The sequence below is a fragment of the Lates calcarifer genome, linkage group LG15, assembly GCF_001640805.2.
Source record: "Lates calcarifer isolate ASB-BC8 linkage group LG15, TLL_Latcal_v3, whole genome shotgun sequence".
Lineage (NCBI taxonomy): Eukaryota > Metazoa > Chordata > Actinopteri > Centropomidae > Lates > Lates calcarifer.
In genome coordinates this window covers 28,891,538-28,908,332 of record NC_066847.1, presented here as the reverse complement: position 1 = coordinate 28,908,332, position 16,795 = coordinate 28,891,538, and the positions used below count along the sequence as shown (strand labels likewise).

Sequence of the window (16,795 nt, the reverse complement as noted above, 5' to 3'; positions counted from 1 at the left end):
TGCTTTGTCCTTATTTTCTCTGAGTATGTGATGTAATTACCCTTGCACCTAGGTTCCCACCTTTCTTTGAGGTGTGGGAGGTCTTAGGTAGGGTATTCAGTGACGGTCCTATTGGTGCACATTGTCATGCACTGATAGTATTTCATGCTCCGAAGAACATTCCCATACTGTAATTGTCTCTGACTTCTTTTCCAAAGTATTATTTAGGGTGATTTGATTACAGTTTATGGCTTAAAGTTGCATATTACAAAGCCTAGCCCAACCTCTGTTGTGTGATGTGGACTAGAGGCAGTCTCTCTTCAGGAATAGACTCAGTGAGATGGTGAGAAGAATTGAGATCTGGCTGTGATTTAATTATCTGTGTGTTAAAATAGATTAAGTAGTCAGTAACACTGTCGTATCACACCCTGTAGTGTATCTGAGACACTGTCAGATTTTGCACAACCTTTATAACATTGATTCCTCCTCCACAGATAATTGCAGGTGAAAGTCTTACTTAATAACTACATATAAAATTATACAAATCAAAATCTTAACTATAATTTTCCCACATTATTTACATGCATCGATTAATCTAATCTATTAAGCAAATCATTACCCAAAAATCACACGCTTTTGGGTGGGGAATTCCAGTTCTGTTAGATAATAAATTGAGCCTGCACATTGTTGCAATAAAAACAGTAATCTCTGGAGCCACCTCTGAGTGTTTGCCAAATGAGATTATGCAGACCTGCAGTCATTCCAACAAGGTGGGGCTGTTTGCTGAGATTCAGCCTCGCCTGTTCCCTGCAGAGATAGTTGCGCGTGAGTTAAAGCCAGACTGACGAAGAGAGGGAGGTGTGGTGCTTTTGGGAGTATTTCTCCTCTTTACTTTAGTAATACTGTGTTCCTGGCACTGGTTTATGTTCCGTGGCTGTTTGCTTGGTTCTCCTTTTCAGTCTGTCTTGCATGTAAGATAAGCATGACCCTTGCATACCATTATGTAATCATATGTGTAAGATATGAGAGTTATGTAGACAATGTGGGACCAGTGTTGTATACTGTCCTCCTTTGCTGGATCTGGAAAATAAAAGCTGCACAAAGTCCAGAAATGGTGCCATGTGATGCTGTGGTTGGCTATGCTGAAGTGAAACTGGCATTGCTTATATTAAAGCATGATGATGATGCATATTCATGTGACTCCAGATTTGGGATGATGTCTAATATTTCTCAGTTTTTTTAAGTAGAATAAGGCAGAGTTTTGACCATCATGTTCATTTTTGTATCCTTAAGAGGGTGTATAGGAAGGACTTCACATGGGCGTTGTCTGTTGTGGGTGTGAGCAATGGACAAAAAGTCAGGAAGTTGGAATAGCTTGCTCACAGCTCTATGGGTGTGTTTGTTTGGCTCCACACGTGACAGCAGATCTGGATTCAATTAGCAGGCTGGTTCCTTTCAATTCAATTTGTGGTACTCATCGGGAAAATAAATCTCTTTTGCAGTTAGATACAAATGACATGACTCATATACAGTAAACAACATATACAACTCAAGTTATCAGATATGGATACAGCAGTGCCATGTAAAGACCACTGTTTGCTGACCCACTGCTGACATCTGCTGTCCACTATCTATCGTTGTCATCTGTCACATAGACCAAATGCTATAGCTAAAGTCAGAGGTGGTAAGATAAAACTCCCAAGTAGAACACATTTCACATCATGTAGTAGACAAACCTTGTTTTCTTTTTGGTTATCAAGCTTTGCATCTGCCAGGTTGTGCACTGTTGCCAAAGCAGTCTCTCACTGATTTTACCTCAGATATGATGGATAGTGTCAGCTTTGGTTCATAGACATAGTGTTTTTGATACTGTTATCCCATAGAGTGTGGTATTCTTGGTATGTTATCTAATTAAACAGCTGTCAGCAGACACAGTTACACCCTTGGGATATAGTTGCAGTAAAGTATGTCTACTTTTGTGCTGCTGTAATTCCTGTTTTTTCTATTGAATTGCATCAGTGATGTGGAAACCAGGAAGAGGGAAAGTATTTGAAAAACTGACTTATGCCACAGAAATGTTGCTTTCAAAACAAGGGCTACTTAAGATGGTTTTGATTTCAAGTGAGCACTTTGATATTTTGTGTGACACTTTCTGTTGAATGAAGAGCGCTGTATGAATTTAAACAAAAGCTGTGCACTGAGCTCTTTTATATGAACTGGACATGGTTGAGAGGCTGTTTAAACTCTGCCCACACATGGCACCAGGGCCAATTAGACTAAATCACATCCCAGACATGCCACTGAGGTCCTCAATGTTTTCATCTCTGAAATCATGCCCGTGCATACTTGTGTGATTGGTTAAATGAACAGCTACAGTATGCTGCAGCTCTGTGCCTTTCATTATGGTGGCACATCATTTTGATGCTGTGACTCACTCGGACCATTCTCAAATCTGAGGGCTTGAATTATGAGCCTGACCTTTTTGAGCAGAAAAAGAAAAGAATGAGGGATGTTCAAAAGTCATGCTATCTATCAATAGATTGTTGAGCAGCTGAAGTCAAAGCAGCTGCTGCTGTTTCTGCTGCTGGCCACCCATAATGTTTTGCTCAAACCAAGCTGCATGACCTTAGCTGCCATATCCTATCTTTTACTGCTGACTCCCTTGTGAAATCACTTCTACTTTTTCAAGTGTCGGAACATATCAGCCTACATTTCATCAACTGAGACACAAACACACCAAGCAAACATTTTGACAGTGAAGAGATGTTGATACAAGAGTGTGTGCCAATGCTGAAAATACAGAATCATAATGAAACTTGAGAGAATGACTGTAGTATGTGGTCAGTACTTCTGTGATGAGTCTGAAACAAGTTCTCTGAAATTCTTGATGGCCAGGATGAAACAAATAATGTACTGTAGTTTACACTGTGATGACATAGTGTAATGAGCAACCAAAACATAATCCTCTCCTATGAGCCGGTTGTGTGTGACCTTCCAGCACAGGAGCTTGAGCTGCCAGTTTGAAGTGCCGTGTTGGCGAGCAGACTCTTTGATATCAAATGTAATGGCAGCCTGTTGCAACAGAATGAGTAGAGGCTGCAGAGTGATTCAGATAAGAAATTTGTTGTAGCATGTAACAGTTAACTCACTGTAGGCTAAGCCCTGGAAACAGGGAGATCGATCACATGTGGAATATATTGAGGGTTTGGCCAAGATGGTTATGACATTAGTCATTTCCCTGGGTACATGTTGGGCTTTATTACAGGCGCTGACTAACACGACTTCAGTTTTGTGAGTTAGGGGAACGGTTTTTGATTTTTTTCAGCCTCCACATGTGCTGTATTCTGTAGGGTGTCTTCATCCTTATTCTAAAGTATTTGACCTTTAAGTTTTGACCCTTACTTCATGTTGTATTTTCTCAAGAGACACCTCACCACCTGCTTAGTCAGGATTACTTATATTAAGTAGATGAAAGCAATGTTTATGAATGTTTATAAGACAGAAAAGGAAGCTTCTGTAGTATATAGGTGTAGATTGAGACAAGAAGTATTTCCCTCTGGACAAAAGCTTAAAATACCTTTCGGCTATGTGTCCTAACATGAATGATATGTGCATGCGGCGCCTGCTGAGTTCAAGAGTTTGTGAAGGCACATGAGGATGTTCATGGAGGTATTCCGTGTGACTCTCTGTAAATCCCCCTCATGGTTTCTCATGATAGCTGCCTTCATCCATCTATCTATACTGTCCACATTTCATGAGAGAAGACAATCCCAGCTCCGCTCTCCAGACACTGAGTGGAATTGCTTTTAGCATTACAGAGAAATAGAACCAGTTGTCAGCACTACAGTTAGCAAAGCCATATGCATATATTAGAACCTACTATATATAGAGAATGTTTGGCATTGCTGTGATCCCAAAAGCAATAGGGGATGAACATTGAAAGCTGCGGCCATGCTCTCAATGTGTCAATCACTAAACTTGAATTTGATGATGGACATTTAGTGCAAGGCAGATTCTAGTAAATATTCCATCAGTGTTAGTTCTGAGTTTTCACATTAACTGGCTTTGTTGCTATTTCTTCTTAATGTTCCTGCCAGTGTTTTTTTTCCCCCATAATGCCACTGAACATATCCAGTTTAACCCATCTCATTTAAATATCAGACATTAAGTAACAATCTTATTATAATTGTTGTGTCATAAGGATAACTGGGATAAATTTCTAGAGCACCAAGAATTTGAAGTGTGCGCGCGCGTGTGTGTGTGTGTGTATATATAAACTTATATATATAAACTTTTCAAATTAAGTTTTTTAAACTAAGAATTGGAAGTTATCATTTAGTAAACCATACTTATTGTGGTATAATCATGATGAGTCCACTTTTGTAAGTGCTGACAATATCATGTCCAATTGATGACTCTAACATATGTTAATTATGTTGTAGCCCAGAGGACTCAGAGACATGAGATCTGTTTTTTTGGCTGAGGGATGTGACTTAATATCACAGAATAAACCTGCCACCATCATCATCAAAGAGAGTGAGCGAGCAAGAGAGAGAGAATCTGGTTGTGTTTGTGGTGGGTGTCTCTAGGGGGCGAGTTTAGCCAAGTGTCCCGCCAGAGCACTTCCATCAGTTTCTAACTGTGACACAGTGTGATCATCTGGCTCTAGTGGATATTTATAACCCCCAGTCAGCTCCAGCCCTCTCCCCCTTGGCCACCCACCCCTCTCTGCCCTCTAAGCCCCTCGCCCCTGCCCCCTTCCCCAGGCTTGACGTGCCGTCCCTCCTCCCCTGGCCACGGGAGAGCGGGCTGACGGATCCAAGCAGCAGGCGCAGCCTGTCAAAATTCAACACAAGGGAGAAACAAGGCAGTTCAGAGCAAACAAACAGGAGTCTCTCCTGTGCTCTTCATTCCCCTTCTGTCCAGCTCTTTTCTTCTTCTTCACCCTCGTCCTCCTCTTCCTCTCTGTACCGTCTCTTAGATGAAGATCATACCTGGTAGGTCCACAGAGTGGGGTTGCTGTGGTGTGTCTGTCTGTAACTGTGTTTGTCTGTCTGGCTGCTGTCAGTGTTTCTGGCAAACACACTGTGTGAAGTCTTTTTGTGTTCCCAGTCGCAGCACATACTCACGCAAACACGACAGAGACACACATTCACATTTAACAAACAGCACCTTACTGCCGCACAGATTGTTCCATATTTAAACCTGTCCACAATGTGATTGTCATGAATTATGAGTGATGTTGGCTGCCTTCTATATTTTCCTTTATTTGATGGTATGTAGATACGGCGAGAGCAGTGGGGGCAATGCCAACCCCCCCTTCTTGGCAGCTTTAGGAGGTGTCTTTCCTGTCTGTCTGACATCTGCTGGACGTCAACAAGCAGGAGCAACTTGTAAAAAGTGTATTTTATTCAAAACGTTTTAGTTTAAATGTGTGAATGACAGCCATGTGTCTGTCTGGGCTATTTCAGATAGCTGTAAAGCCATGACCACCTGCTATCATTCTGCACAAGCCCAATGCTGAAGTAAGCTTGTTATTGTTGTGTCAAAAATAAAGATAGGGCTTTTTAAAGTTATGTTTTTTTATTAGCTTTTTATTTATCACCTTTTACTGTGTCATCAGCTAGTTGTGTAGTTTTAGGAAAAAGTTAAAGATATTCAAAAGTAGGGTGTACTGCCTTCCTATCATTGCTTTATTGGTTTGACCCCTTTCTCCAGAAATGAGTTGTCTGCCAAGAATGCAGATAACAAGCCCATTCTCAGTGATAATACTAAGTGCCTGTTGCAATAAGATGAAATGAGTCACAAAAGAGCATCAGATAAGTAGTGTAACACAATGAAGGTACTTTTCCATGCTGCTAAATTGCAACAATTGAAACTGAGAGATACTTAGAATAATAGTCTAATAGAGATAACAGCTATAGTTGAATTTGGACTGTATTGATAAGATTATTTTGTCTTCTAGGTTTTTGTATTTGAAGAAAAAGCTACATATTTTGCAGTGTGACAACAAAGCTTGGTATACTGTCACTGTATAGAGTACATGAGGAGAGTACAGTCTGGCCTATGTCATAAAGATCTAAAAACAGCTGAACAGCCAGAAGAAGACTTTGAGTAGTGGCTCCAGGGTGTAGAAAACAGCAGGAATTTCCTGCTTGGGACATCATTTTTTTAAAATGTCCCTGTAGCCACACCCATGCTATCCCACCCCCACCCCCACCCCCCACCCCCTGAGTGAGAGCCCACCTGTTACGACAGCCCAGGCTTGTCCCCTCAGCTCATCTACCTTATCTCTCTCTGTGCCAACAAATGCCTTCAAGCCCCCCAGGACCCACTCTCCCCGCCCTGGTGGTTTTGGGGCACCTAGTCTCCCTGATTGTATTTTGGCACCTGAGAAAACACAAGAGGCAAGGTAAGAGAGCCACAGGTTGCAGGATTTTGAATCAAAATAGAGTAGCACCTTAGTGAAGTCTCAAAGTAGGTGGATGATAGAGGAGTATTTGCTCTATCTCCACCTTTGTCTGTCAGACTGGAGTAACCTGAGTTAACCTGGTAAATGCTCATTTTGGTGCTAATACTGTGTTATCAGTAGCAAATGATAATTGTGTATATTTAGTGTCCTTCATGTGTATCATGTTTGCTTATGTATGTGTCATTACTTGACACCAAATCTAAGAGGTCATATTACTAACCCATATGAGCTCAAACACTGCTGCCCGTGTGGCGTGTTTACTCCCTGCATTAGTCACGTTCATGTGTAACCTTGAAACCTGTCAGTCATTGCACACTGTGACCAGTCGAAGGTGCCAGCAGGCCTTTCTGTGCCAGTTTGACACTGCCATGTTGCCACCTGCAGGACTGAAGTATCTGTTCTTACTTGTAGCTGCAAAGGGATTAGTACTAATTACTTTCAGACAGCGTGAGAGGCCTTCGATTTGGCTCATGTTGCACCAACAGGCTGTGTGTGTCTGTGTGTGCACATATAAAAATCAGTCCAGTCTCCACCTAGCTGATCTTAGCTGATGTTCCTTTGTTGCACTGCAGAATGGCTGCTGATTGCTATTACAACAATGCTTCCGTGAGGTCCCTCCCAAACCTGTTTAGTCATGTTGGGATACGGATCAAAGGTCTGTTTGTGTGTGCGTGTGTGTATGTGTATGTGTTGTGTGCCAGAGGGTGTCTCTTCACTAAGATGAATTGTCTCTTAGTATTGGTTCAATACACCTGCGAGGCTAGAGGCACTACCAGTCCCCAAACCAACTGGAAGCCTTTGAACCAACGCAGCTACACAAAAGACATGGATCGGTGTGTGTGTTTAATGCCACTTTGATGACTTTATCTACTATTTACCCTGAAGAAACATTTAACTTGTATATGTAGAACTCCTAATAGGCTGCATCCTCTTAATACTGCACATAAACGATAAGCTGTTTGATCCTGTGGCTTCACATTGGTCTTTTTTTTTGTGTGTGTGTTTTGTCTGAACTGAAATATCTTAATGACTGACAGATGAATTGCTATGAAATGTGCAAATGTACAATCTGTAAACGTACTTGTTTACATTTCATAACAATAAAAAAGTTGTTCACAAAAAAGAAATGTTGTACAAATAATCATGTTAACCAAAATATGACTCTAACTGACTTTGATGATCCCCCCTTCCTATAACGTTACCATTAGATCGTAATTACATTCTAAATATCAGCGATACAGCAATCAGGGTTCAGTGTTGTTGTTATTACCTTATCTTTTAAAATGAAAAGATTAGGGATGTCATGCAGAGAAACTGTCCACATAATGTAATCTAATCTAAGATAGCTGTGTTTGAAAGGAGTGCAACTTTAGTGAGAAGACATATGAGGAAACTGGACTGACATATGCAATAGTTTATGTGTAACTCAGCTTCGGACTTGAGTCAGGAGGGAGTGGTAATAAAAGCAAAACTTTATTTTACAGAGTAAATAGACATGTCTAAGGCAATGATATGGTCAATATTGGCCCAGGATAGAAAGATGCTACTACAGATGGATTTTGACACAGCTAAAATTATGCTGAAGGTAATATTTAATTTTAAAAGATAATGATGAATATTTGACAGCTAATGGCTCCATATAACGTACTGTTTACTGTACAGCAATATTATAATGTTCTGTTTTATTGTATGAGGTACTGAAGAGTTACATGCAGCTGCTGTCCCTGCTGATCTATGGTCTTCATGGGGATTTCTGGTCTTAACTGTCCCCCCTTTTATTGGCGTCCATTCTGCATGATGACAGCTCTGTCCTCTGTCCACTCACTGGCTCCTCAGCTTGAGCTATCACTTATTACAACAGCGAGAGCAGATACAGCACCACTGGGATGTTATCCACTTCTGAGCACTGTTAGCTCAGATTCAGATTCAGTCTGCTGTGTGGTCCATGCAGAGGTGGGAACATGTTAACATTCGCTTCTGTCCATGTCAGAATGAGGCCGTATGAAAGGTCATGAAGGAAGGGGGCGTGGCCAAGTCAGACTGTAAATACTCTTTGCCACACACAAGGTGCATCAGGTGGCATTCACTCACTGAACTTTGACCTATCATCTGTGTTTGTTTTCCCTTCCTCATATTGCCAAAGTTGGCATGTCAACCCCAGGGGCCTAGCAAGATATACTGTAACAAATTTTTCAAACTCACACTTCACATATTCAGGTGAACAACATTAACAACATATCAGATGTAAGATTTGTAGTGAGTGATGGGTGTTTTAGGCCTCTGGGTTTTTCCCACATTGTTACTGGGACATTAGATTGCTTTGTATAATTGTTCAGTAAAGAATTTTCATAACTGGCATCTCGGGCACAACAGGTTTAACAGGTGGCTCTTCTAGCTTAAGAAAGCTCACACTCCATCTTTGTCATAAGGGAGCTGCGAGCTGAGAATCTGTGGAGTCATTTTTTACAACACTGGTAAAGTATAACATCCTGTTTGACATGCTAAGGCCATGGGTGCCGTTTAATCACACATGCTGCCAAACAAATGCAGATGGATGTTAGGCCCTCACAGAGCTGTGTGGGCCGAGGCGGTTGAGTTGCTGGCTGTGGCTTTGGCCTGGTTTGTGGAAAAGCCAGCATTCTTCCTGGAAACAGCCACAGCCAGACTCCCACTCTAGAACAGTCCAGCTTCTACTTACTGTACACCAGTATGTGTGTATTTTTTTCCATGATTGTATATGAGCAGCCTAGATTGCCCACAACACTGTGACTGCTACTAGTGAACCAGTAGGCATGAGTCATAAGATAAACAGTGAACTTATGCCTCAGGGGCTCAGAGAAATGGGGCTTTGGATACAATTCTCATGTCCTCTGGGAATAGTGAACAAACCCTGATGAGAGACAAATAGCCACATGGAGCACATGCAGGCTGTTCATTTAGAGTTGATTTTATTTATGAGCAGCATTGGGACCATGGAAACACATCCGGTCCTGTGCTGGGAGTTTATTTATACCTCTCGTGACCTCCATTACAGATTTTTCAGCACTCATTAGTCCATATAGTAAACAGTGACATCAGCAGTTTTCCTAAAGATGCTAATGTGTCTTGTTCAAGTGTCGCTTTATGACTGTGGTCTTTGTATACAGTTCATGCACTACAGAAAACATCAGCTCATAATCAAATAATTTAGTTACATGTTATATGTTAAAACTTTCCTCAATCATTTTCATCACACTTTTTTAGACTGTGCCTCAGTCCAGTTTTCTTTCTCTAGAGGGCAGATCTGTCAGCTCTGCTCAGTCAGTGTAGACATAAAACCAAAATTCTGACTTTAGTACAGTTTCAGTAGAAAAGGTTTAACATAAGAATCTAATTTTAAAGGAATAGCTTAACATATGCTTATTCACTTTGTCTATGGCAGCTTTGAAGCTGGGGCCAGCAGCTGCTTAGCTTAGCTTAGCAAAAGCAGTGGAAATGTGCAAAGGGCCATCTTGGCTCTGTCAAAAGGAGTAGGAGTAGCCAGGAAATAGTCTGGCCTCTAACCCTCTTAAAACCACAAACTATCACTTTTATACTTTGTTTTTACTTTGATTAAATAATCAGGATGCTTAATTGGCTTCACAAGTGCTGGTAGTTGGGCTTTGCTCTCTTTGGACAGAGGCCATTTAACTAACTGGCTTTTGTTTTGGTTTTGTTACAGTTTATAATGTTAAATCTATGGTTGTATTAGACAGTTATGGACAACACTGCAATAAAGTGCACTTGATTAAATTGATAATAGTAACAAACTTTTAATGATTAAGTTAAAGAAGAATACACTATGTTGTTTATTTAATGCCACACCACATTGGTTAGGATTTTATCCAGAAATCCCACAACTATGGTGGAATATTGACACAATCTTAAATTTAGATTTTGAATAAGTGGTCTGCACCTTTGTATAATGAGGTTGCAAGGATATGATACCAATTCAGTAACATTCCACATGCTATAAATACAGCCTAGCAAAAATTAGCAACTTGTTATTAACAACAAATGTAGTAAGTCTACTCAGGGTCAAAAAGAATGATGTTTGCTGTAAAGAGAAACCGAGCAGGTCAATCAGAAATGCTGCTCTGTGATTGACTGTGGTCAGTGCAATGAGTGAGGACATCAGAGAGCTTCCTATGTCAGAGGTCAGTGTCCTGTAAGAAGAGAACACAGCATATTTAGGTCACTTTCCCTTTTAAATGTGACCTAGGAACAGCTCAGCTGTGCCCTGTCGTAAATTGTCCTGTCCTTTAGTTGACTGGCGACAGTAGGTGTGTTTGTCAGCTGGAGCATACTGCTTCCTTTGAACAGGCATAAAATCATTACTCTGTGAACTAAACATGGTTAGGGTTTATTGTTTGTGGCTTTAGTCTTTACAAACATATCAAAGTGGTGTAGCAGAATATGTGATTCTTGTGGATTTTCAGATTGGTTGAAGAAGGCCCTGAGGACAATGAAGAACTAATCATTATAATATCATAAGAGACTCATTAGGGCAGTACAGTTGTGATAGTGAACTTTTTTTGAGGCTAATTTTAAATTCACGCAAAACTCAGGTCTCAGACTCAAGTTTTATAATAGATTTAGTATAATAGTTAACATTAAGCAAATATGCATCACTGGATAACTGGAATTCTGCTGTTAATCCTCAACCTGACTGGAAGAAAATAACTGGTGAAAATAATTAGAAGTTATTGAGCAACATGGTCATTGTGTATGGATCTAATACACAACATGATACTTCGTAAATGAATGACAGGATAAACACATGATCAAGGATGAGATGAAAATTATGTTGAATTACCTGTACTCGCCTGTTATCTTTCGTTTTGTCCATAAATGAGGGGGGCAGGGCAAACTGTGCAGCTCTCATCTCAGAAAGAGGTTCCTGTTACTTTTTAAGTCTCCTTACACCAGCTGGCACAGTGTGTCTGCAACAGAGGGCTTCTAGGGGATCTACCTGTTGTTCTTGTTCCATCAGAATCATAATGGCTGCATTGTGGAACCCTGAGCGAGGGAACTACCTGCATGAGATGAGCTCGTACGCAGAGAGAATCAGATATCTGTACAGTAAGATGTGTTGTGCCGGTGAGTGGAGATATGGACTGTGTGGGGAGGAGTTACTGGAGTTTATTCGTGTATGCTGTTTGTAGCATGGTGAAACCACATGGTTGTTACTACCAGAGTCACGCTCAGAGAGACTAAACAGAAGTTATAAGTTTTAGATTGGCTTCTCCCTCTCTCTCTCTCTCTCTCTCTCTCTCTCTCTCTCTCTCTCTCTCTCTTATTAAGTGTTAAGTTAACCATTATTTTGTAGTATGTTGGTGAAAACACTAATACCCTACAATATTCATCTTATACAGAGTTGCTTCACTTAATAACATATTGCTTCTACTGAAAAACTGTTTTTTAAATGTGTAAATTGATTTGTTTAATTTAAAAAGTGAATATTTGTGCAACATTAAAATTATTTAGATATTTTAATATTTAAGATTTATTTAATTTCCCTGAGGGAGTCATCCCAAAGGGATCAATAAAGTCAAGTCTAAGTCTCTAAGTCTAAGTCTAAAAGATTCTGTACATTCTGAGCAATACTGCACCAGCTAAAAGGACTTTTTACTTTATGTAATGAAAATCAAACTTGACGTGTTAAATTAACTAGGTATAGATAAAGTGTATATAAGAATTTCTTTATTTTAAATGATCTTTTTATATTATACTTTGTAGAAACTTACTTACCTTGTATATTCACTTCAGCTGTGCATCTCACAACCTGTTTAATTACAGGCTCCTTTTGTAATAAACGCACAGATATTTGCCTCCAGCTGCTGCTGCTGCAATATATCACACAACAAAATTAGTCTCACACAATGCATAGCATACATTACTACCATCCATAACTACTTTGGCACACCTGTGTTATGATGGGAGGAGGCCCCATGGGAACTGTCTCTCTGAGGTTGAGCAGTGAGGTGGAGTAACATGTGCCTGAAGATAATAGGTGGTATGATATAATAAGTAATAAGAATTATGTCAAATAAAAGAAATGCAGCCCTTTAGATTGCAGTTAGTAGGCTCATTCAATGTATATGAGGTTATATTGTTTAAAGCAAAACCTTATAGTATTGTCTTGTTGTAAATGAGTAATTACAGTCAATATATAATCTATTTATTTATTTATTTATTTATTTATTTATTTATTTATTTATTTATTTATTTATTAACAGGTTTAAAAGCAGCATGTCCACACTGACAGTGTCAGATTTTATCTAAGGAAAGTTGTATGTTGGCTGGAAATAAGAACATACTATACATGAAGAACAATGGCTCACTTATATTCATCTACAGCATATTCAACAGTTAAGCATGCAAATAAATAGTGTATCATTAACTACAGTTTATGAATGAGTTTATGATGGTTTTCTGGGGAAGATTTTCCACTGACCATGGTTTTGTTTAAGGAAGTATAGTATTTAGTATTAATCTTACAGCCACATTCCTACATATTCAAGTTTTTGGGAATGTTTTTATTTTAGGTCATAATAGTTGTAAGACTTTTTTATTTGGAGATCTTTTTAGTTCTTAGTTTTCTCTTTTTTTCATTGCTGCATAGCTTATTCTACTTGGGGAGCTGTTGGGTGTGGTTGTGCTCTGGCTCCATCTAGTGGTCAAGTGATTTCACTGCTTTGCCTTCTGTTAGAATAAGAGAGACTGTGGTGGGTGGATGACGGTGTTTCCACATCAAATCAGTCAGTTATTGGAGACTTCTCCATCTCTGCATCTAAAAATACATCCATGAGTAAGAGTCAGTCACAGCTAGCACCAAAGCACATGGTGTTGTATGTTTATAATCGCTACCATAGAAACACATCTCAAGTTCCCTTTTTTCCACATTTACGTGGGGAAACTGCCGAGGCTGAGATAACATATGGACATACCATCTGTCATAATAATGGATTAATAGATCACAAGGGAAATGAGGAACCTTCAGTACGTGATCTAGGCTTAGTAATAAGACCAGATATTTCTTGTAGGATCATAGTGTGTAGTTTATTACTTGGGTGGTAGCAACAAATTCATACTAGTTTGTGTGTATTTTAACTTGCCTCTTCTTTTGTTACAGAATTGGTATTTAAATTTTATTTTGAGTAGGGCTGCCATCAATCGATCATCAGTGTGTCAGTAGATTAACTGACAACTATTTTGATAATCAATTGATTGTTTAAGTCATTTTTAAGTCGTTTTAAAAAATCCACATTTTCCATATGCATTTTGTTATGCTTTAATGCTGATTAATCACCTGATGCTTTATATCTGAAATATTTAGTGATTGTTCATTTGTCAGTTTCTGGTACGTCTTTTACAGGAAGAAATCCTCTCCTCCTCTGATATATTTTGTTTTCCCAGTTTGTTTGGAATATGAGAAGAAGAAGTGGGTAGTCATAACGAAGCAGTCATAGCCCATGACTAAACAGCAGTGAACAGACAGCATGGCAATAACCACTGAAGAAAAATAAAAAATCAACATGAATATTTTATGTTTTTAAAAAGAAGGAAGGAAGGAAACAAGGCAGAGAAAAGTTGGTGGTTATGGTCACATCCAAACCCACAGTCTCAGGCTTTTCAGATTTATAGCTCTGAAAATGCCATTTTTAGTATGATAATTAAAAACACAGTGATCTGGTCACAAAATACCACTAACACAGCCCTAAATTCTTGCTCAATTACACTTTATTTAGGCACTTCATTTTGTGAACCACTCTGAAAAACAACTTCACTTCTAGTTTCAAGAAAACATCATAATAGTTTAGTCTTTTGAGTAACATACTAACTTTACATACGGTTGGATATTTTAATTATAGTTGATTTTTACATGAATTATTCTGCACTGCATTTTCAGCACTTTGATTCGAGTAACATGTTTCATTGCTCTCACCTGCAGAGGGTGCCACATGCTGCTTTAAATGTCGTCCACTGTGCAAATCACACTTCAGCTTCCTCAGCTATTTCTCCAACACCCTGTTGCATTAGAATTCACCAAATTAAACACTAGCGACTGACACAACCCCAGATGTGGGGCTTTCCACAGGATTCTCTGTAGCTCAGCACTGAGCTATTTTAAAACTCAGCTGCCATGGCTAATCCACAGGCTTGTTGAGTCTGAGTTAAATTGGGTTTGCAGCTTCATCGTTAGATCTAATTTTGACAACATCGTCTAAAGTCTGCTGTCAGGCTGGAGATCTGTGTGAATGATAACTGGACAGTGAATCATGGCAGAACTATGAAAAAAACATCCCTGTGATTAGAGTGAACATTTAGAAACTCCTTTGTGGATGAGTTTTTAAAAAAGTTCTCATACAGAAATTCACATTGATCATAATGTATCAAAGTTTTATTGAACATTTGGTCCATTAGCGTGGACATCACTACTGTATTTATCTAAATAAATTAACCAAATGTAACGACTGTAAAAGAATATAAAAAAAATCCAGTTACTAGAAGTGCAGTGCATTTTACTTGATTTATTTAACATTTAAATAACATAGCCTCCATGGTCTCATTAGATTTTCTTGACTGGGAACAGACCACCTCTGAAAGTGTATTTAGTGGGAGTCTGTCTATTTCTGTATTTTCCATTTAAAATGTATTTTTTATGGTATCATTCATTCAGGTCACATTAAAAAGACCTAAAATGTTTTAAATGTGTTTTTTCCCATGCCAGACTGGTTGAGTCATGTAGTGAGCAACACAGCTCAGGACAATACTGCTTTTGATCTTGAATCCCAACCTTTAAAAGGACAGTCATGCTGCCAGGGATCTCTCTACATGGTGTGTCATTGGTTTTGCCCAACTGGCTTTGTCTGCAAAGCACAGTAGAAACATGATCTGTGTGTGTGCTGTAATTCAGGTGGCAGCTACCCTCTCCTGCCTCTCCTTACTCCTCCCTTGCCTCCTCCTCCTCCTCTCTCTTTACTGAACAACTGAGGTGGTAATCCTGGGTGTGTTTAGGCTGCTCCTACTTTTATCAGCATTCCTTTTTCTGTGGGGTGTGGTGGCCAGATATTGCAGTAAATTCTTAACTTTCACCTCAGTTGACGAAGAGAGACCGGGGGATAAAGGGATGGATGAGAAAAATGGGACAAGAGGGTAGACAGGAGTGGTAACCTAATCTGGCAGAGCAAATCCTTTCTGCAGCTTTTCATCCTCTACAATGAAAGGTGTTGTCTGTCCTCCCTTTGTCTAAACCCCTGTATTTGCTCTGTAGTTGAGCACTTTCAAAAACCATAATGACACATTCTTAGAATTCCTTTGTCCTCTAATTTGTTTACGTTGTGTGGAAACAGCATCCTCTAATGCTTAAATGCAGGCTGTTCTAGCCCTAAATCGTTGCAAGCTTAGTTATGTGGTTGTCAGTATACAGTTGAGGCATATATGCATGTGTCCTGTGTCAGCGTTATGTTTATGTTATGTGCTTTATTTATTATTAATAGGTTGATAGTAAAAGCTAGTAGATAGTAAGTAGCTTTTCTTACCGCCAGATCCACATTCTGTGCCTGTGAAAAAGCAGATGAATGTATAATAGACTGCAAACTTGTTGATGAAAATCATAGGCCAAGGCATAAACATAGGCAAAACCACTGAGTCCTTTCATTCATCGAAATATGGTCTCCAGAACCACAAGCACGGGTGTGAGATAGAACCAACCCATGGTGTTGGTGGTCAGATTTGTTTATGGTAATTATACCAAGCCATTTTCACAATGATACAGTTTATTGCTTGGCAGCAAGACTAAGAGCCTGTAGCCATGCTAGTGGCTCTTCAAGACTGTATTTAGGCTTAGTAATCCATCCAGTAGTTGTTGAGATATTCACTAGAAGCCAGAAATGTTGACAGTGTGGTGGTGCTAGCAGGTGGGTTCATCCTCCGTGGACCATGAATGTCCATACAAAGTTTTACGACAGTGCATCCAATAGGTGCAGAGCTCAGTCTGGACTGAAGTGGTGGGTTAACCAACTGACTGACATTGCCAAGAATTCAAATTGAACTCCTAAAATCACTGAAATGGAGAACTGGCTATATGCTGAGTGGGAAGTGTGGATAATAAGTATTATGAAGGATGCTTCATGTTCTGACCACTATAACACAAACTTCCTCTGAGTATATCCAGCAACTATTCTGTGTAGACAACAGGTGGTTGTCATGCTGAATAGCTAAAACATGTAGCAGCAATACTGTGTCAGTATAGAATATCTGCTTGATAATGCAATATCAGTGTGGGAAGATGAAACCCAACAACTCTGTCACTTCCAACAT

The 16,795-nt window shown here is 39.5% G+C and overlaps 1 protein-coding gene across 47 annotated transcripts in view; it reads left to right on the top strand.

The window, feature by feature from the left end:
• Positions 1 to 16,795, top strand: part of plecb (plectin b) — a 165,884-nt gene that overhangs the window by 107,008 nt on the left and 42,081 nt on the right. The window contains exon 1 of one of the 47 annotated variants that reach the window (XM_051075835.1): positions 4,750 to 4,976. The exons of the other annotated variants lie outside the window; for them this stretch is intronic. Within the exon in view, the coding sequence (XP_050931792.1) occupies positions 4,961 to 4,976 (16 nt within the window). The 5' untranslated portion in view covers positions 4,750 to 4,960. Of the gene's footprint in view, positions 1 to 4,749; positions 4,977 to 16,795 lie in introns of those variants that run through there. 47 annotated transcript variants of the gene reach the window in all.